This window comes from Ursus americanus, chromosome 12, assembly GCF_024610735.1.
Source record: "Ursus americanus isolate L20-20 chromosome 12, mUrsAme1.1.p, whole genome shotgun sequence".
Lineage (NCBI taxonomy): Eukaryota > Metazoa > Chordata > Mammalia > Carnivora > Ursidae > Ursus > Ursus americanus.
Window position 1 is genome coordinate 8626787 of NC_142138.1, and position 22058 is coordinate 8648844.

General features: G+C 36.6%; 1 protein-coding gene across 3 annotated transcripts in view; it reads right to left on the minus strand.

Annotated features, from left to right (window-relative positions):
• The window catches only part of FAF1 (Fas associated factor 1), a 483547-nt gene that overhangs the window by 386301 nt on the left and 75188 nt on the right, over nt 1-22058 (minus strand). For all 3 annotated transcript variants that reach the window (XM_087865864.1, XM_087865865.1, XM_045799577.2), the window contains exon 2: nt 21929-21997. In XM_087865864.1, coding sequence (XP_087721990.1) covers nt 21929-21997 — 69 coding nt within the window. The remainder of the gene's footprint in view (nt 1-21928; nt 21998-22058) is intronic.

Consider the following 22058-nt stretch of genomic DNA (forward strand, 5'->3'; position numbering starts at 1 on the left):
ACCAACTAAAGAGAGGTTGCAGTTGCATAATATTGTGAATACACTAAATACCACTGAACTGTACATATTAATATGGTTAACTGTGGTAATATTAATCTCAATCCAAAAAAAATCCTTAAAACCAGATCCAAGAATACCAAGCAGAACTACAAAAGCTACACACACACAAACACACACAAGCACAGACAGCCTTAGGCAGATCATATTCAAACTGCTGAAAAACAAACACAAAGAGAAAATCTTGAAGGCAGCCAGAGGGGAGGAAAAAGACATTACAGACAGAGGAACAAATATAAGAAAATAAACAGACTTCTCTCCAGAATCCATGCAAGCTAGAAAATAACAGGATAACATACAACTTTCAAGTGAAGGGGGGAAAAAACTGTCAACTCAGAATTCCATACCCAACGAAGACATCTTTCAAAAATGAAGAAATAAAACCTTTCTCAGAAAAACAAAAAAACTGTGATAATTTATTGTCACCAAACCTACCCTACAGGAAATCTTAAAGGAAGTAGTTCAGGCAGAAGGAATATGATAGCTGACAAACTTAAATCTACACAAAGAAAGGAAACAAATATTAAGTAAAAAAAAATTATTTTCTCTTTACATTTTATTGCTCTAAAAGAAAAATGACTGCCTGAAGCAAAAACTGTCACAACATATTATGTTTATAGCATTCGCAAAACTAAAATAACATGACAATAACAATACAAAAAATGGGAGAGAAGAATTAGAAATACAATGCTGTAGGGCCATCACACTTCACATGAAGCAGTATATTATTCTTTAAATGTAGATTCTGATTGTTTAAAGATTATTTTGTAAAACCTAGGACAACTACTAAAAATAATTTCATAAGAAGTATAATGACAAATCAATAGAAGAGATAAAATTAGCAGGAAAAACTTTAACAAAATATTTCTATAGTCTGGGGTGCCTGGATGGCTCAGTCGTTAAGCATCTGCCTTTGGCTCAGGTCATGATTCCAGGGTCCTGGGATCGAGCCCCGCATCAGGCTCCTGCTCAGGAGGAAGCCTGCTTCTTCCTCTCCCATTCCCCCTGCCTTGTGTTTCCTCTCTCGCTGTCTCTCTCTCTGTCAAATAAATAAATAAAATCTTAAATATATATATATATATATATATATATATATATATATATATATATATATATATATATATATATATTCTGTAGTCTCAGGTAATCTCCACACAAGATATTTACTAATTACAAAGAGGAAAATAGTAACCACAGTGAAGAAACCTGGAAGACATCACCTTAACGAAGTGTCAAAGTTAACAACACCAGTAGTAAGACATATTGACCTCATGCGCCTCCTGGTACACTGAGAAAGGCACAAGATCATATCTGTGATATTCATTCCAAGAATACATACATGTTCAGTGTATTATGAGAAAACATCAGAGAAATCCAAACTCAGGAATATGCTACAAAATACCTGATCAGTACTCTCCAAAAGTGTCATGGTCATGAAACAAAGAACTGAGGAATTGTCACAGATAGGAGAAGGCTACAGAAACACAAAAAGTAAATGCACTGGGGATCTTAGATTGGATCCTGAATCAAAAAAGTACATTAGTACAATATCTAGTGATATTCAAATAAGGTCCATAGATTAGTTAACAATATTGTACCAATAGTATAATAGTATTATACTATTGTACCAGTAGTACTGTGCCAGTTGTACCAACAGCTACCAACTGCACTGTGGTTATGAAGGATGTCAATGTTAACAGAAGTTTGATAAAGGGTATCAAGAACCCTGAACTATTTTGCAACTCTTCTATAATTCCTTAACATTTTTAAATAACCTCATGTTCTAATTATCAGCTATTATCAGTCATTATATGTTTTAAAAATAATCATCCTCTATGCATTAAATCAATTACTAAGAACAACAACAAAAAAAAAAAAAACCAAAATTCAAGCCTAGAATTTATGAGAGTACTATTAGACTTGCCATATCCCTAAAATACAGACCTCTGGCTATAGAGAGACTCCTGGTCTCTAGAACCATACCTCAATTTGACATTTAGAAAAAGGTTAACAAAGTGGTTGTAAAAAAAAAAGTGCCAACATGTTAGCAATAATGCAGCAATACATTAGGACTACTCAATTATCTTCAAAGATATCTTCTACACAGCTGCTAGCTGTAGATTTATTAAAGGTATGACATAATGCATTTTTCTAGCTGTATCTATGAATCAACATACACACTTACCCATAAAGTCCTTCCTTATACACTCTAGTTGAAAGTCATTTTTTAAAAGATTTTACTACTCATTTGACACTGAGAGAGAGTGCACACGCACAAGCGGGGGAGTGGCAGGCAGAGAGAGAAGCAGGCTCCCCGCTGAGCAGAGAGCCCGATGTGGGGCTGGATCCCAGACCCTGAGATCCTGACCTGAGCCAAAGGCAGACGTTTAACCAATTGAGCCATCCAGGCGCCCCTAGATGAAAGTCTTTTATTAATTCTTTTAACAATATTACACATGCTCTGATGAGAAGGAGAAATCCCCCCCAGCAAAGAAAAGACAATGAGTCTGTGGCCTCTGCCAAAGAACTAATGGATATGGATATCACCAAATTATCAGAAATGGAATTCAGAGTAACAGTGGTCAAGATGATGTGAAGACTTGAAACAAGTATTAACGAAAATGTTAATGAGAATATAGAATCCCTAAAGGTGGAAATGAGAGCGAATCTGACAGAAATTAAAAATTCTATGAGCCAAACGCAGTCTAAACTAGAGGCTCTGACGGCCAGGGTGAACGAGGCAGAAGAACGTATCAGCGAATGGGAGGATGGGTTAGGAGAAGACAAAGCTGAAATAGAATCTGGACTTAAAAAAATCCACACGCAAGAATGTAGGTTACGGGAGATTACTGACTCAATGAAACGTTCCAATGCCAGAATCATCGGCATCCCTAAGGGGGTGGAGAAAAACAGAGGTCGAGAAGAGATATTTGAACAAATTGTAGCTGAAAACTTCCTTAATCTAGCAAGGGAAACAAACACTCGTGTCCAAGAGGCAGAGAGGACCCCTCCCAAGCTCAACCACGACAAACCTACACCATGTCACGTCATAGTGCATTTCGCAAATATTACATCCAAGGATACAGTATTGAATGCGGCCAGGGCAAAGAAATTTCTCACGTACCAAGGCAAAGGTATCAGAATTACATCAGACCTGTCTACACAGACCTGCAATGAGAGAAAGGGTTGTGGGGGCATTTTTAAAGCTCTTTCAGAGAAAAACATGCAGCCAAGGATCCTTTATCCAGCAAGGCTATCATTCAGAATTGATAGAGAAATAAAGACCTCCCAAAATCACCAGTCATTGACCAATTTTGTAACCATGAAACCAGCCCTACAGGAGATATTAAGGGGGGGTTCTATAAAGGTAAATACAGAGTGATACAGAACAGAAAGTCACAATCGATAGAAACAAAGACTTTACTGGAATCATGGCATCATTAAAATCATATCTCTCAATAATCAGTCTCAATGTAAATGGCCTAAATGCTCCCATAAAACGCCACAGGGTTGCAGATTGGATAAAAAGACATGACCCATCCATTTGCTGTCTACAAGAGACTCATTTTGAACCCAAAGATACATTCAGACTGACAGTAAAGGGATGGAGTACCATCTTTCATGCCAGTGAACCTCAAAAGAAAAGCTGGGGTAGCAATTCTCATATCAGACAAACTGGGTTTTAAACTAAAGACTATAGTTAGAGACACAGAAGGGCACTATATTATTCTTGGAGGATGTATCCAACAAGTGGCTATGACAATTATAAATATATATTCCCCCAACAGGAGAGCAGCAAGATACACAAACCAACTCTTAACCACAATAAAGAGACATATAGATAAAAATACACTAATAGTAGGAGACCTCAACACTCCACTATCAGCAATAGACAGATGACCTAAGCAAGAAATCAGCAAAGAAACAAGAGCTTTGAATGCCATACTCGACGAGTTGGACCTCATAGATATATATAGAGCACTACACCCCAGAACCAAAGAATACTCATTCTATTCTTATGCCCATGGAACATTCTCAAGAATAAACCATGTTCTGGGACACAAAACAGGTCTCAACCGATACCAAAAGACTGAAATTATTCCCTGCATATTCTCAGACCACAACACTCTGAAATTGGAACTCAACCACAAGGAAAAATTCAGAAGAAACTCAAACACTTGGAGACTAAGAACCATCCTGCTCAGGAATGACTCGATAAACCAGGAAATCAAAAATCAATTTAAACAATTTATGGAGACCAACAAGAATAAAAACACAACGGTCCAAAACCTATGGGATACTGCAAAGGCAGTCCTAAGGGTGAAATACATAGCCATCCAAGCCTCACTCAAAAGAACAGAAAAATCTAAAATGCAGTTTTTATATTCTCACCTCAAGAAGCTGGAATAGCGACAGAGGGACAGACCTAATCCACGCACGAGGAAGCAGATGACCAAGATTAGAGCAGAAATCAATGAATTAGAAACCAGGAGTACAGTAGAGCAGATCAACAGAACTAGAAGCTGGTTCTTTGAGAGAATCAATAAAATTGACAGACCACTGGCAAGACTTATCCAAAAGAATAGAGAAAGGACCCAAATTAATAAAATTATGAATGAAAAAGGAGAGGTCACAACCAACGCCAATGAAATTGGAAGGATTATTAGAAACTTTTATCAACAGCTTTATGCCAATAAATTAAGCAATCTGGAAGAGATGGAGGCCTTCCTGGAAACCTATAAACTACCAAGGCTGAAACAGGAAGATATTGATTTCTTAAACAGGCCAATTAATTATGAAGAGATTGAGTCAGTGAAAAACAACATTCCAAAAAACAAGACTCCAGGCCCGGACGATTTTCTGGGGAATTCTACCAAACATTCAAAGAAGAAGTAATACCTATTCTCCTAAAGCTATTTCAAAAAATAGAAACAGAAGGAAAGCTACCAAACTCATTCTATGAGGCCAGTATTACCCTGATCCCCAAACCAGGCAAAGACCCCATCCAAAAGAATTACAGACCGATTTCCCTAATGAATATGGATGCCAAAATCCTCAACAAGATCCTGGCTAATAGAATCCAATAGTACATTAAAAGGATTATCCATCATGACCAAGTGGGATTCATCCCTGGGATGCAAGCGTGGTTCAACATTCGCAAATCGATCAGCGTGATACATCATATCACCAAGACAAGACTCAGGAACCATATGATCCTCTCAATTGATGCAGAAAAAGCATTTGACAAAATACAGCATCCTTTCCTGATTAAAACCCTTCAGAATGTAGGGATAGAGGGTACAAGCCTCAATCTCATAAAAACCATCTATGAAAAGCCTACAGCAAATATCATTCTCAATGGGGAAAAGCTGGAAGCCTTTCCCTTAAGATCAGGAACACGACAAGGATGCCCACTCTCGCCATTATTATTCAACATAGCACTAGAAGTCCTTGCAACAGCAGTCAGACAACAAAAAGGGATAAAAGGTATCCAAATCGGCAAAGAAGAAGTCAAAATGTCTCTCTTCGCAGATGACATGATACTCTATCTGGAAAACCCAAAAGAATCCACTCCCAAACCATTAGAAGTTATAGAGCAATTCAGTAATGTGGCGGGATACAAAATCAATGCTCAGAAATCAGTTGCATTTCTATACACGAATAATGAGACTGAAGAAAGAGAAATTAGGGAATCCATCCCATTTACAATAGCACCAAAAACCATACGTTACCTTGGAGTTAACTTAACCAGAGACGTAAAGGACCTATATTCTAGAAACTATAAATCACTCTTGAAAGACATTGAGGAAGACACAAAAAGATGGAAACATATTCCATGCTCATGGATCGGAAGAATTAACATAGTTAAAACGTCCATGCTACCCAGAGCAATCTACACTTTCAATGCTATCCCGATCAGAATACCGATGACATTTTTCAAAGAACTGGAACAAATAGTCCTTCAATTTGTATGGAACCAGAAAAGGCCCCGAATCGCCAAGGAACTGTTGAAAAGGAAAAACGAAGCTAGGGGCACCACAATGCTGGATTTCGAGCTGTACTACAAAGCTGCGATCACAAAGACAGCATGGTAATGGCACAAAAACAGACACAAAGACCAATAGAACAGAATAGAGAACCCAGAAATGGACCCTCGGCTCTTTGGGCAACTAATCTTTGATAAAGCAGGAAAAAACATCCGGTGGAAAAAAGACAGTCTCTTCAATAAATGGTGCTGGGAATACTGGACAGCTACATGCAAAAGAATGAAACTTGACCACTCTCTCACACCATACACAAAGATAAACTCCAAATGGATGAAAGACCTCGATGTGAGACAGGAATCCTAGAGGAGAACGTAGGCAGCAACCTCTACAACATCGGCCAAAGCAACCTTTTTCATGACACATCTCCAAAGGCAAGAGAAACAAAAGATAAAATGAACTTGCGGGACTTCGTCAAGATAAAAAGCTTCTGGGCGCCTGGGTGGTGCAGTCGTTAAGCGTCTGCCTTCGGCTCAGGGCGTACGTAATCCCAGCGTTCTGGGATCGAACCCACATTGGGCTCCTCTGCTAGGAGCCTGCTTCTTCCTCTCCCACTCCCCCTGCTTGTGTTCCCTCTCTCACTGGCTGTCTGTCTCTGTCAAATAAATGGATAAAATCTTAAAAAAAAAAAAAGATAAAAAGCTTCTGCACGGCCAAGGAAACAGTCAAAAAAACTAAGAGGCAGCCCACGGAATGGGAGAAGATATTTGCAAATGATGCTACAGATAAAAGACTGGTATCCAAGATCTACAAAGAACTTCTCAAACTCAATACACGGGAAACAAATAAACAAATCATAAAATGGGCAGATGGTATGAACAGACACTTTTCCAATGACGACATACAAATGGCTAACAGACACATGAAAAAAATGTTGAAAATCACTAGCCATCAGGGAAATTCAAATCAAAGCCACACTAAGATACCACCTTACTCCAGTTAGAATGGCAAAAATTGACAAGGCAAGAAATAACAATTGCTGGAGAGGATGTGGAGAAAGGGGATCCCTCCTACATTGTTGGTGGGAATGCAAGTTGGTGCAGCCACTCTGGAAAACAGTGTGGAGGTCCCTTAAAAAGTTAAAAATTGAGCTACCCTATGACCCAGCCATTGCACTACTGGGTATTTACCCCAAAGATACAGACGTAGTGAAGAGAAGGGCCATATGCACCCCAATGTTCATAGCAGCATTGTCCACAATAGCCAAATCGTGGAAGGAACCGAGATGCCCTTCAACAGATGAATGGATTAAGAAGTTGTGGTCCATATATACAATGGAATATTACTCAGCTATCAGAAAGAACGAGTTCTCAACATTTGCGGCAACATGGACGGCACTGCTGGAGATAATGCTAAGTGAAATAAGTCAAGCAGAGAAAGACAACTATCATATGATTTCTCTCATCTATGGAACATAAGAAGTAGGAAGATCAGTAGGGGAAGAAAGGAATAAAGAAAGGGGGGTAATCAGAAGGGGGAATGAAGCATGAGAGACTATGGACTCTGAGAAACTGAGGGCTTCAGAGGGGAGAGGGTGGGGGAATGGGATAGACTGGTGTTCGGTAGTAAGGAGGGCACGTATTGCATGGTGCACTGGGTGTTATACGCAACTAATGAATCACTGAACTTTACACCAGAAACCAGGGATGTACTGTATGGTGACTAACATAATAAAATAAAAAAAACATTAAAAAAAATATTAAACATTCTCTTTAAATGTGTGCATGTGTATGCCCACATGTTGGGGTGAAGGGAAGAAGAAAAATGGAGCAAAGGCCAAGTATTAAAAGAGTAGTAGTACCACAATAATGGATACAAAGCTTCAGAGACAAGCGTTCCCACTGAGAGAAGAAGCTGCTAGGAAATAGGATTAGAGTTGAAGTGAGCTTCAAACGAAGGATAAAATCTGAATGATCAACTAGGAAAAGAGAAAGCACAAACTTGGCAATAAGAATACAATGGCATGTTTGAGATTATAGGCTAATTTGGCTGTATGAAGTCATACATGCTCTAGAGTTATGGAAGCTCATTCATAATGAATACACAAGGTTAAATGGTACAGGGCTTTCAACATTAAGCTCTGAAAACATGGCCCAAATTCTGTAACAGAGGTATTCAAAGAACAACCCCACTGCTCAGTTTCCTGTAACTAAATTGGATGTAGATAAAACATAGTTTATCTTAGAATACCTTTGTATCTGAAGACCTATGGAACTGTGTTTTTAAGACACAGAACCAGTGTATGTTGGAGAGAAATCCATGCACAAGAGAGGAAGAAGTATTAGATGAGTACACCAAAAATATAAAAAATTACTAAAACACCAAGTTATACAAAATACAAAACAAACAACAAAATACAAAAATAGATTAAAAGAAAATGAAGTTGCTGAGAGTAGATGCTAAGCATTCTTATTGCAAAAAAAAAATTTTTTTAATTAAAAAAAATAAGAGAATGAAAGTGACAACCTAGGGAGATAATAGAAAATATAAAGTTCTACGTGAACACTTTAACCACCTCTTACTTAAATATAGAAGTATAACTAAAATTGTTAAGAAATTGTATTATCATTAAGCAGCAAAATTTTTAAAAACTGTCAGTATAAAGAATTATGAAAACAGGAATTTTAACTGCCATATTACTCTTTCTTTTCTAAGCATACACTGATTTATGTCCACTGATCCTTGAAACCAGCAAGAAGAACTGCAAGTCATCACATTTACAGGTATGCTAACCACTGACTTTGCTGCAATGATATTTTGTTTAAACCAATTCCAGTAACAGAAATAAATCAGTTAAGTATCATATAGCAAGACAACTTGGGGAAAATAAACCCATTTTTAAAATCAAGCTAACCTGTAGGTTAGCAAGCTTTATAAATATCAAGATCAAAGTGCATCCAATTGAACTGAATGATTTTAAAAACAAAACCACAGGGGCGCCTGGGTGGCACAGCGGTTAAGCGTCTGCCTTCGGCTCAGGGCGTGATCCCGGCATTGTGGGATCGAGCCCCACATCAGGCTCCTCTGCTATGAGCCTGCTTCTTCCTCTCCCACTCCCTCTGCTTGTGTTCCCTCTCTCGCTGGCTGTCTCTATCTCTGTCAAATAAATAAATAAAATCTTTAAAAAATAATAATAAAAAAAAAATAAAAATAAAAACAAAACCACAGAAAATTTTATTTTCTTTTAAATGTTCAAGCTTTAAGTAGCATATACTACCTCTTTCAGAATTAACACGAAGCTTTTAGCTTAGTTTCACCGCAGTGAGCTGACTCCTCATGATTTCAGTTAAATAGTTTAACAGTGTGTTCTGAAACACAGGTTAGACAAGAATACTAGAAATCAAAAGACAATAAATATTAGCCGCAGTTCCAAATTTCATTTAACAATGGGCACATTATCAACTAACCGTCAAATTAGCACACCAATTTTTTACTAGGTCTTAAAGTCTCTAAACTTTTACCTACCACAGGTTTTATAAAAGAGATATTTGGTTCATGCAAGGAAGAAACTCTAGAACTAGCTTTAAAGGAAAAGTAACACAACATGGAGCAAAATGCAATGAAAAAATAAGCAGAAAGTCAAGTTGCAGTCAGGGGTAAAAATGCAGACCTCAAACAGTTTTGTTTTGGTAATGTGAACCACTGTGAGGTTAGTAAACTGAGAATTTCATGTTTGTAAAAACGTAAGTTGCCTCTGAAAGGTAGAAAACAATTTTTTTTAAAAGATTTTATTTATTTATTTGGCAGAGAGAGCACAAGCAGGGGGAGTGGCAGGCAGAAGGAGAAGCTGGTTCCCCACTGAGCAAAGAGCCCTACACCATATTGGATCCCAGGACCGAGGGATCACGACCTGAGCTGAACAAAGGCAGATGCTTAACAAACTGAGCCCCCCCACAGGCATCCCTAGAAAACAATTCTTTCATATCCACTTAATCACACTTTAAATAGCAGTAGTCTTTTTTAAATTTTATTTATTTATTTGAGAGAGAGAGTGAGAGAGAGCACACACACATGAGCAGGGGGACAGGTACAAGGAGAGGGAGAAGCAGCCTGCTGAGCAGGGAGCGGGATGCTGGGCTTGATCCCAAGACCCTGAGATATGACCTGAGCCGAAGACAGATGCTTACCCGACTGAGCCACCTAGGCGCCCCTAAATAGCAGTAGCCTTTCACTGAACTTAAGTTCTCTCTTGAGATGCAGAACTGATGAAAAACTTCAAATAGATTAGGTCATGTAAGGAGCTTTCTCTATGATAGCTCAGTAAGATTAGCACAACCAGAAATAAACAGAAGGGAAAAAAATTGAAACAATTTGTTTGTGAAACATATTACTCAAAAAGCTACAAAAGGAGAAGAACATTATTAGTGAGATAATGAAATCAGCCCAATGATATTCCTTGGGTATCTGGGTTTTCCTCCCTCTTTCCTCAAACTTCATTATGCCAGATAAGGAACAGTAATTGCAGTAAGAGTTGGAAGTCTTAACAGCAAGGACTTTTCAAATATGCAAATGATGGAGATGGAGAATAGACTTAAAAATTTAAGTGTACTACTAATAAAAGCAATCGGTCAAATATACATTAATTAAACAAGTATCAGGTGCCAAGACAAAATTAATAAGAAACACAATCCCTTTCTTCTAGAATCTTGGAATCTACTTGAAAACAACGCATAAACATATTTAAAGTACCAGTAGGTAACTACAGTAAAGTTCTTTCACTTGATGATATGAAATTAGTTGTGAGTGGTAGAAAGAAAAATATAGGAGTAAAGGGAAGATAAATAAACTGGGTATGGAAAATCTAATAACCATGAACCATGACTTTAAAGGTATGAACATTTTTATGGAATGATAGACAAGGGTTCAAAATCACAGCTTTACTCCTTATCAGATAGATGCATAGGCATGGACAGTTTACTTAACTTTATAGGGCCTCAGTTTCTCATTTACAAAATAAAGCAAATACCTACCTATCCACCTTTCAGTACTGCTGTGAAGATTAAATGAAATAATGTAGGTAAACCGCCTGACATGCCTAGCACAAAGTACACCCTCAATAAAAGGACAGACAGTAGGCATGGGATGGTAGACGAATTACAAACTGACAAACTGAAAAGCTCTGTAGAACAATGGCTTTATAGTCCCTGAAAAAGAAGAAAAACAAAGAAGGCTATAGCAAAGGAGGAGAAATTGATAAAATGAGATATTCCTTCACAACAATTTCTCTTTTGTCATAGCAAGGATCTGTGCAAATATAAGCCAGTGTCTAATGGCCACTGATGAAGGGCAGCACTCAATGCTTGGCTGCTTTCTCATGACAACAGTGACTCATTATATCACTGGCTAAACTAGTTCATTCATAAAACTGCAGGTGTTCATAACACTGTATAAAATAGAAAAGCAGTGCACACTCAAGGAACTCTATAACCACATCCTGAGTAGGATAGAAGAAATTTTTCTAAGGAATTTTAGGATAATTACTAAGATACATTTCTTCAAAAGTAAAAATTGGTAGAATGGAAATATCTCAAGGCACCTCAATGAATCTTAAAATGAGACAAATTATGTGCATGGTAATTTTCCTTGCATTTGACTCTTCAGTGTTTATTAATACAAATCTATCACCGAGGACTAGTAATTCAGTAATGATCCAAAAACAGGCTGATTTGTTTCATTTTTGCCTTAAGTTGAAACAAATAGTTAAAGATAAACACAAGCACACTGAATAGAGTCTTTCTTGAGCAAAACAGCTATGTCAGCACAGGCAGAAAACTAAGGCAGAACTAGAGTGCAAAGTTCAAAAATCATTTCCTAAGAGCATAGAGTACTTAAAATGCAGTATGACTAGGTTAAAGTTTACTTTTACTTTATTTCACTTAGCACCGGGTTATCAAGTATATGCCAAATATCTTTCCCTGGGTCTCCTAGAGCTTATTAGAAACTTTACTGAAGGAGTTTCATATATACAGACCTGTGAAGCAACTGGCATGCATCTTGTCTTGCCATTATCTACATCATAAAGTTGCTTAAAAGATCAAACAAAATGGTATGTGTACAAGTATTTCAAACACATGAAATTCTACTAAAGTGTTTGCTTATATTACTACTCACAGTTGACTGATTTTTATAGAATCTCAATAGGAATTAGGACATAAATCAATTCTTCATAAATATTCATGTATCTAGAGATCTTGGCTATAATTTACTTCAAACAGCTTATCTTATATATAGAAGTTTAGAAGTTCAGAAAGAAGTAACTCAGTCTAGGCTACACTCAATAAAATAATGACAGGAGATTTGAAAAGCCAGGGCTCCTGATTCAAGATGAATGCAATGGATTTTCACTATAGTTACCTGCCTCACATTTTGATTACTCAAAATTAACGCAAACTGTATAGATTTCTATTTTCCACTGGCACAAATTCTTCTATACTGAAAACATAAAAAGGAACAGTGGGTAAATTCTGGAGCCTAGATTAGAATTTATAGGGATCACACAGCATGCTTCCACGTAAGAAGGCAATCCCTTGGTCAAAGATTCCACTTCATTGGCAATAACTCTTCCTTACATATTCATCTTTCTGTATTCATCTTTCTGTATATACACTGAAAATATTCATCTGCAAGGAAGGAATCAACTATAACAACATTAATCCTCTCTTAAATGTAAGTGTAGGACAAGGTGAAAACTCAAAGACTGAGGTGGATGGAGGAAGGCAGAGTACAAGTACTCTTCATTTCAAGTAAAACAGTAGCCTGAGATACTTCCCAATAGAAGTTCATGTTAGTTTGCTTTTAGAATTTTAGCAGATATAACCCAACCTACAGTTACCCCAAAATAAATACAGTCAACTAGGGAGTACTTAAAACAGAGTTTGGAAGCACTGGTTTGTCAATAGCTATATAATGAAAATAAGGTACAGGATCAGAGTTAAGTGACTAACGACTAAAATTCCTGAGACTCAGCTATATTTCCATATAGAATATTTTTTACTTGTGTGTCTAAATCTGTGAAATTGCTAAAATACACGAAATCATTACTTTTCAGGAAGTTATTACTATTTCTGAGAATAACATACATGTCTAAAAGACCATATGACTTATTAATTTTTCAGTATACTTCTCAAAATCAGATACCATATACTGTTAATTTTTTTAAGCTCCCACTGTATCTAGCATAAATCTGATACACCATAAGCACTCAGTACTGACATTATGAGTTTTTGTTCTTGAGTTTACTTAAAATCATCATAATCCCAGATTGTGGTACCTAACTCAAATTCCTCTAAACTTCTCTAGCAAAATAGGCACAAAAACAGAGGAGGAGAGGTCGAACTGATACATATAGGAAATTTAAAATATAGACATACCTGAGGTTTAAAATTCAAATTATGCAAACTGTTCCATAAGGTCCATAAGATATAGAGCAGTGATAATCATAATTTAGAAAGACAAAATACAATGCACAGGCAAAATATATAAAACACCATATAAAAAGTTCCATGAACCTAATGAAAATTTTGAATAATGAGTTATTCAACATGTTCAGGTTTCATTTTTTAAAAACAACAAGATAAAGTAAGTGTTATATAAAAACAGGAAAATGAGAAAATGTACAGTGCAAGATAGTTACACAGCACAGCAAATTTTTACTATGGATACAAATGATTAATTACAGAAAAAAGCCAGCTAGGACATTTACTTCAAAAGAAACCCAAACTTTAAGGTTGTGAGAGATAGCCTGATGCTTTTGCTTGGGCCCATTAAAGGGTGAAGTTACACTTCTGCAGAAATTTAACACCAGTGTTTTCAACCCAAGTGCTATTACAATATTTTCCAAAATCGAGTTAACTCAGAAATAGTTGAAGGGTACTTCTACCACTCAATTCTTTAACACTATCTGGAAAAATTGTCCTTTGCAATATTCTAAATATACTGGATTGAGAAAATATGCAGAACCAACTGATGTTTTACCCTTCAAAGCTAACGAACATGGACCAACAGAAAGGACATTAGGAAAGAATTTACATTACCCCCAAATGGTAATTTTCAGATGAAAGACTTGCAGCCCCCTATTCCACACCCACAATCTCACTTAACTCCATCCCATACTCCTTTCATCAATACCATGCAAGAGTGGCTTGGTGGGATTTTTACTCTAAAGCAACAATTTGCATCAGCCTCCCCAAAGGATACCCTAAAAATACACAAACTAAATAAAGTAATGCACTTGCTATTGCAAAAAAAAAAAAAAAAAAAAAAAAAACAAGAAATCTGGGACATTATTCTGAATAATTTCCTCACACTTCCTACCTCCACACAGAAATCATGGACTTTAATAAAAATACAGCACAATGGATTAGGAGGATGGCAGCAGAGTAGGAGGACCCCAGGCTCACCTGGTCCCACAAATACAACTAAGTAACCATCAAATCACCCAAAATACACCAGAAATCAACCTGAAGACTGGCAGAACAAACTCCACAACTAAAGGAAGAAAAGAGGCCACACTGAAGAAGGTACAAAGTGCAGAGACATAGGTTGGGACACAAACTGATCACGGCCACTGCAGTGCAGAGAAGGGTGAGGACTAGCACACAGGACAGCACATGGGAAAATGAACAGGCCACAGCAATTGGCTGGGAAAGCAACAGGGCCCAAATTTCAGGAGTTCTTACAAGCAGCAGGGCTTAAAGCCCAGAGTTAAAGGTCAACATACTCTGATCTGGGAGAGCTCAGAGGACATTGTGGCTGCTCCTGAATAGAAAGGAGGACAAATAGCCCATGGACATACAGCGTGGAGACAGCATTCTGAAGAGAACTTGAGGCACACGGTAAACCAGCTATACACTCATCTCGGAGCATGTCCCAGAGAGGCAGCATTGACAGAGAGACCCCTCCAGAAACAAAGGAACTGGCAGGTGGCATTTCCCTTCCCCAAGCCTCAGCATGAACACAGGGCCACCTACAGGAAGCAGCACAGTGCTGATACTTGCTACCTAACTTGCTTAAACCAAGCCCTGCCTCGCACATCCCAGAAGAACCATGCTTTCCAATCACACTTGCCTCGGTCCCAAGGGGGTAGGCCCCTCCCCAAGAACACCCACCCAAACCACTGCCAACACCATGACTCCAGACCCAGGCGTTCTGCAAGGCCTTGGATCCAGTGGCAGCAATGACAGGTCTCATTTCACAAGCAGACCAGAGCACACCTAGTTAAAACATGCCACATTCAGGCCATGGACCAAACACTGCCCACAACAGGAAAAGAGAACCTCTGTAGACAACTGGCCTGAAGGATACAGTGGTTTGGACAAAACAGTAGAGCACGCACAGCACCCATGGAGACATTTCCAGAGACACCACGAGCTGGGCAACAGGAGAGATTACACTGTAGGGCACTAGAGGGCTTCTCCATGAAGCCATTACCCTCAAGGACAGGAGATATCAATGACTTTCCTAACACACGGAAACAGACACAGAAACTTAGACAAAATGAGAAGACAGAGTAATTTGCCCAAAATGAGAAGACAGAGTAATTTGCCCTAAATGAAAGAATAGGACAAGGCCACAGCTGGAGATCTAAGCGAAACAGATATAAGTAACATGATTGATGGAGAATTTAAAGCAATGAGCATAAGGATAGTCACTGGACTTGAGAAAAAAGTGGTAGACATCAGTGAGACAATTAACACAAAGATAAGGAATAACATAGCAGAGATAAAGGGCTCAATAAATGAAATGAGAAACACAATTGATAGAATGAAAAAGAGGCCGAAAGAAGCAGAGGAACTAATTAATGACCTAGAAGACAGAGTAACGGAAAGTAATCAAGCTGAACAAAAGAAAACAAGCTGAACAAAAGAAAAAAGAGAATTATGCAAAACAAGAACACACTAAGGGAATTCAGTGACTCCATCAAATCTAATAATGTTCAGATTAAAGGAGTCCCAGAAGAAGATAGAAAAAAAAGGGGGCAGAGAATTTGTTTGAAGAAAAAATAGCTGAAAACTTCCCTAATCTGGGGAAGGGAACATATCCAGATCCAGGAAGTACAGAGAACCCCCATCAAAATCTACAAAAGCAGACCCACAAGACATATTGTAATTAAACTGGCAAAATATACTGATAAAGAAAAATATTAAATGCAATAAGACAAAAGAAGGCAGTTACATACAAAGGAAACCCCCATAAAGCTGTCAGTGGGTTTTTCAGCAGAAACTTTCCATGTCAGAAAGGAGTGGCATGATATACTTATGAACGGGAAAAACCTGCAGCCAAGAATACTCTATACAGCAAGACTATCAATCATAATAGAAAGAGAGATAAAGAGTTTCCCAGACAAACAAAAACTAAAGGAATTCATGACCACTAAACCAGCCCTGCAAGAAATATTAAAGGGGACTCTAACTGGAAAGGGAAGACAAAAAAGATGGCAACATGAAGGTAGGAAACACAAAAGTAGTAAAAATGAATATTTCTGTAAAAAGCCAGTCAAGGAACTCACAATATAAAAGGATGTAATATATGATGCCACATGCCTAAACATGAGGAGGAAAGGATTAAAGAATGGGTTCAAACTTCTAAGACTTTCAACATAATACGGACTGCTATATGCACAAGATGTTATATACAAACCTAATGGTAATCACAAATCAAAAACTATTAATCCACAAAGAATAAAGAGAAAGAAATTCAAATGTATCACTAAATAAAACCAGCAAACCACAAAGAAAAGAAGGTAAGCAAGGATCAGAGAAAATCTTCAGACAACCACAATACCAGTAATAAAAAGGCAATAAATACATTTCTATCAATAATTATTTTCAACAAATGGACTAAACGCTCCAATCAAAAGACACAGGATGACAGAATGGATTAAAAAAAAAAAGACCCATCTATAGGTTGCCTACAAGAGACTCATTTCAGACCAAAATACAACTGCAGATTTATTTATTTTTTTTTAAAGATTTTATTTATTATTTATGTGACAGAGAGACAGCCAGCGAGAGAGGGAACACAGCAGGGGAGTGGGAGAGGAAGAAGCAGGCTCCCAGCGGAGGAGCCCGACGTGGGACTCGATCCCGGAACACCGGGATCACACCCTGTGCCAAAGGCAGACGCTCAAGGACTGCGCTACCCAGGCGCCCCACAACTGCAGATTTAAAACGAGAGGATAGAGAAACATTTATCATGCAAATGGATGTTAAAAGAAAGCCAGAGAAGCAATACTTGCTTAAAAGAAAGACTATAACAAGAGACAAAGAAGGACACTATATGATAATAAAGAGAACAATCCAACAAGAAGATATAACAATTATAAATATTTATGCACCCAACATGGGAGCACCCAAATACATAAAAGAGTTAATAACAAACATAAAAGAACTAATCAATAGTAATAAAATAACAGTAGGGGACTTTAACACCCCACTTACATCAATCTAAACAGAAAATCAACAAAGAAACAACAGCTTTTAATGACACAAAGGACCAGGGGATTTAACAGATATATTCAGAACATTCAATCCTAAAACAGAATACACATTCTTTTCAAGTGCACATGGAACATTCTCCAGAATAAATCACATATTAGGCCACAAAACAAGCCCCCCAAAATTTTAAAAGATCAAAGTCATACCACACATGTTTTCTGACCACAACACTATGAAACTAGAAGTCAACCACAAGAGAAATCTGGAAAGACCACAAATACATGGAGGTTAAATAACATACTACTAAACAATGAATGGGTCAACCAGGAAATAAAATAAGAAATTAAAAAGTACATGGAAACACAGGAAAATAAAACACAATGACTCAAAACATTTGGGATGCAGCAAAAGTGCTTCTAAGAGGGAAGTTTACAGCAATACAGGCCTACCTCAAGAAGTAAGAAAGAATCTCAAATAACCAACATAACCCTATACCTAAAGAAGCTAGGAAAAGACCAACAAAGAAAACCTAACACCAGCAGACATAAACAAATAAAGATTAAAGCAGAAACAGATGAAGTAGAAACTAAAAAAACAACAGATCAATGAAACCAGGAGCTGTTTCTTGAAAAAGGTCAATAAAATGGATAAACCTCTACCCAGACATATAAAGAAAAAAAGAAAAAGGACCCAAATAAATAAAAATCACAAATGAGAGAAAATAACAACAAACATCCGAGAAATACAAATTGTAAGAGATTATGAAAAACTACATACCAAGAAATTGGACAACTAAGAAATTGGACAACTTAGAAACATATAATCTATATAACCTACCAAAACTGAAACAGGAAGAAATAAAAATTTGAACAGACCAATTACCAGCAATGAAATTGAATCAGTAATCATAAAACTCCCAACAAACAAAAGTCCAGGACCACATAGCTTCACAAATTCTATCAAACATACATACATACATACATTTATTTATTTATTTGCTGCCATAAGAACATAAACATTTACTTTTAGAATTATTTTATTTAAATTTTAGTTAACATACAGCGCAATATTGGTTTCAAGAGTAGAATTCAGTGATTCGTCACTTACATACAACACCCTGTTATCACAACAAGTGCCTTCCTTAATACCCATCACCCATCTAGCCCATCCCCTACCCACCTCCCTCCATCAACCCTCAGTTTGTCCTCTAACATTAAGAGTCCCTTATGGTTTGTTTCTCTCTCCCCTTTTTTTCTTTTTCCCCTTCCCATATGTTCATCTGTTTCCTTTCTTAAATTCTACATATAAGTGAGATCATATGGGATTTGTCTTTCTCTGACTTATTTCACTCAGGATAATACACCCTAGCTCCATCCACGTTGTTGCAAATGCAAGATTTCAATTTTCTGATGGCAAAGTAATATTCCATTGTGTATATATATATGAGGAATGAGGAAGCTCCATACTGTTCTCATGAGTGGCTGTACCAGTTCACATTCCCACCAACAGTGCAAGAGGGTTCCCCTTTCTCTGCAGCCTGACCAACACCTGTTGTTTCTTGTGTTGTTCATTTTAGCCATTTCTGACAAGTGTAAGGTGATATCTCATCGTGGTTTTGATTTGTATTTCCCTGATGATGAGTGATACTGAGTACCTTTTCATGTCTATTAGACACGTGGATGTCTTCTTTGAAAAAGTGTCTCTTCGTGTCTTCTGCACATTTCTTAACTGGATTATTTGGTTTTGGGGTGTTGAGTTTGAAAAGTTCTTTACAGATTTTAGATACTAACCTTTTATTAGATATGTCATTTGCAAGTATCTTCTCCCACTCCATAGGTTGCCTTTTAGTTTTGTCAATTGTTTCCTTCACTGTGCAAAGCTTTTTATATTGATGCAGTCCCAGTAGTTTATTTTTGCTACTCTGGAGAACAGTGTGGAGTTCCTTGAAAAGTTAAAAATAGAACTACCCTATGATCCAGCAATGGCACTACTGAGTATTTACCCAAAGAATACAAAAACCCTAATTCAAAGGGATATATACACCCCAAAGTTTACAGCAGCATTATTTAAAATAGCCAAATTATGGAAGCAGCCCAATTGTCCACTGATCGATGAATGGACAAGATGTGGTATATACATACAATGGAATATTACTCAGCCATAAAAAAGAATGAAATCTCGCTATTTACAACTACTTGAATGGAGCTAGAAAGTATAATGTTAAGTGAAATAAGTCAGTTGGAGAAAGACAAATACCATGATTTCACTCATGTGTAACTTAAAACAAAGAAGCAAAGGGGAAAAAAAGGAGAAACACATACAAAACAAGAAACAGACTCTTCACTATAGAGAACAAACTAATGGTCACCTCAGAGAGAAGGTAGGTGGGGGGATGGGTAAAATATGTGATGGGGATTACGGAGTGCACTTGTCATGATAAGCAGCAAGTGATTAACATAAAAACTTTCTTAAAAAAAATATAAAAATATTTTTTAAAAAGATTATATTATGGTAAAAGCATGGGTTTGGAGTCAAGCCATACAAACATTTATGAATTTTGACAAGTGCCTGAACATTACCTATATGAAAAATAAGGAAGCTCTGGTTTAATGAAATAGGCAATCTCAAAAATGTATAAATTTGATAAAGATTTAAATTAGTCCAACCATCCTGGAAGGCAATTTAACTATAAACACCAAAAAACTAAAAAAAAACCCTATACACACACACACACACACACACACACACAATTTGACACAGAAATACACTTATGAATTGAATTTATTCAGTATCTTCTAGGAAAATAATGGGTTAAGTATGCAAGAATGAATGTCCAAGAATATTCTCTATAGTAATGTGTATAAATAGCAAAAATACTGCAAAAATCCTAAATGTCTAATAGCATAGCACTGATTGGTAAAATTATTATTGGAATACCATGCAAATGACATTAAATCAACATTATAAAGAATGAGCAGTCACATTTACTTAGACATTCATGATAGGCTGTTAACTGAAATGTGCAGATTACAAAACAGTAGGAGAATTATCTCATTTATATGAAAAAAATTTAATCAAGAGAAAATTCCTTTGAATAATATATTAGAAAATGTTAATTTCTTGTACAAGTGGAAAATGGAGGCTTTTTATATTTTATGTTAAAAAGAATAGTAGTAAATCTACACAAAACACATAGATAACTGATAGTTGATTATGTAACTCCATGCATGCATGGACTTGAAACTATCTACATACCTAATCTCAGTTCTATAAGCAAACATTTCAAGTTTTGACCTTTGAAAATTAACACTTCTTCAAAATTGTAATTTAGACTTTTTTAGGATTTTAAAGGCACTGAGGGACACCTGGGTCATCCCAACACAACCAGTACTGTTCCTGTACCATTAAACAATTCATCTTTAGTTTGCCTTGCAATTTAAGTAAATTACAATTCTGTGAATGTGTAGTGCTGTGCCAGGATTTGATTCTGAGTTACTGCCTCCCCCTGCTCAAAAAACTAAACTATGTCTATAATAAACTCTCTGAAGTTCATTTTTTTTTTATTTTTTTAAAAACACACAACAAAAGGTCACCTCTTTAATAGCTTTAGAAAGGAGTGATCATCACTGAGGGCCGAATTATTCTAACATTTAGACAAGTCTGCATTTTCTCTCCTACCAAGCATTTCCATCAAAATATTACAGGGGAAAAGGAACCTTAATACACAGTAACACAAGAGAACAACTTTAAGAATTATTTAAATTATCTAAGAATTCATAATAATTTAGTAATTTAATACTGAACTAAATACAAACTTCATATTAAAGACATTTAGATTTTATTCATTCAGGTTAGAGTTATACATGGGCTATGGTACGCTAAATCATCTATTAGGAACATTAAAGACATTGAAGAATTAATAAAATTTGATTACTGGTCCAAAAAAGAAAAAACTTGAAATAACTCAGAGAGAGACAAACAAATATTGTATGATCTCACTTATATGTGGAATCCAAAAGAAAGTGGAATTCATAAAAACAGATTAGATTAGTGGCTGCTAGGGATGGGGGAGAGTAAGTGAAGGTGGTCAAAGAATACAAACTTCCAAGTATAAAATGAGTAAGTTCTGACTATCTAATGTATAGCAAGGTAACTATAGTTAACAGTACTACATTGTATACTTGAAAATAGCTAATAGAGTAAATCTTGAAAGTTCTTATCACACACAAAAAAAGTAACCATATGAGGTTAACTCACCTTATTGTGGTGATCATTTCACAATATGTATGTATATCAAATCATCACATTATACACCTTAAATTTACACAATGTTATACATCAGTTATATCTCAATAAAGCTAGAAAAAAAGAAAAAAAGATAGAAGTACTTACCACTAAGTCCCAATTATTTTGTTCAAGCAATGTAATAGCTTCATCAATGTTTTCAATGCCAGTACATGCCTGGAAGCAAAGTAAGAATTTTAGATACAAGTTTGGCAATGGGGAGGTTAATCTTAAAAAG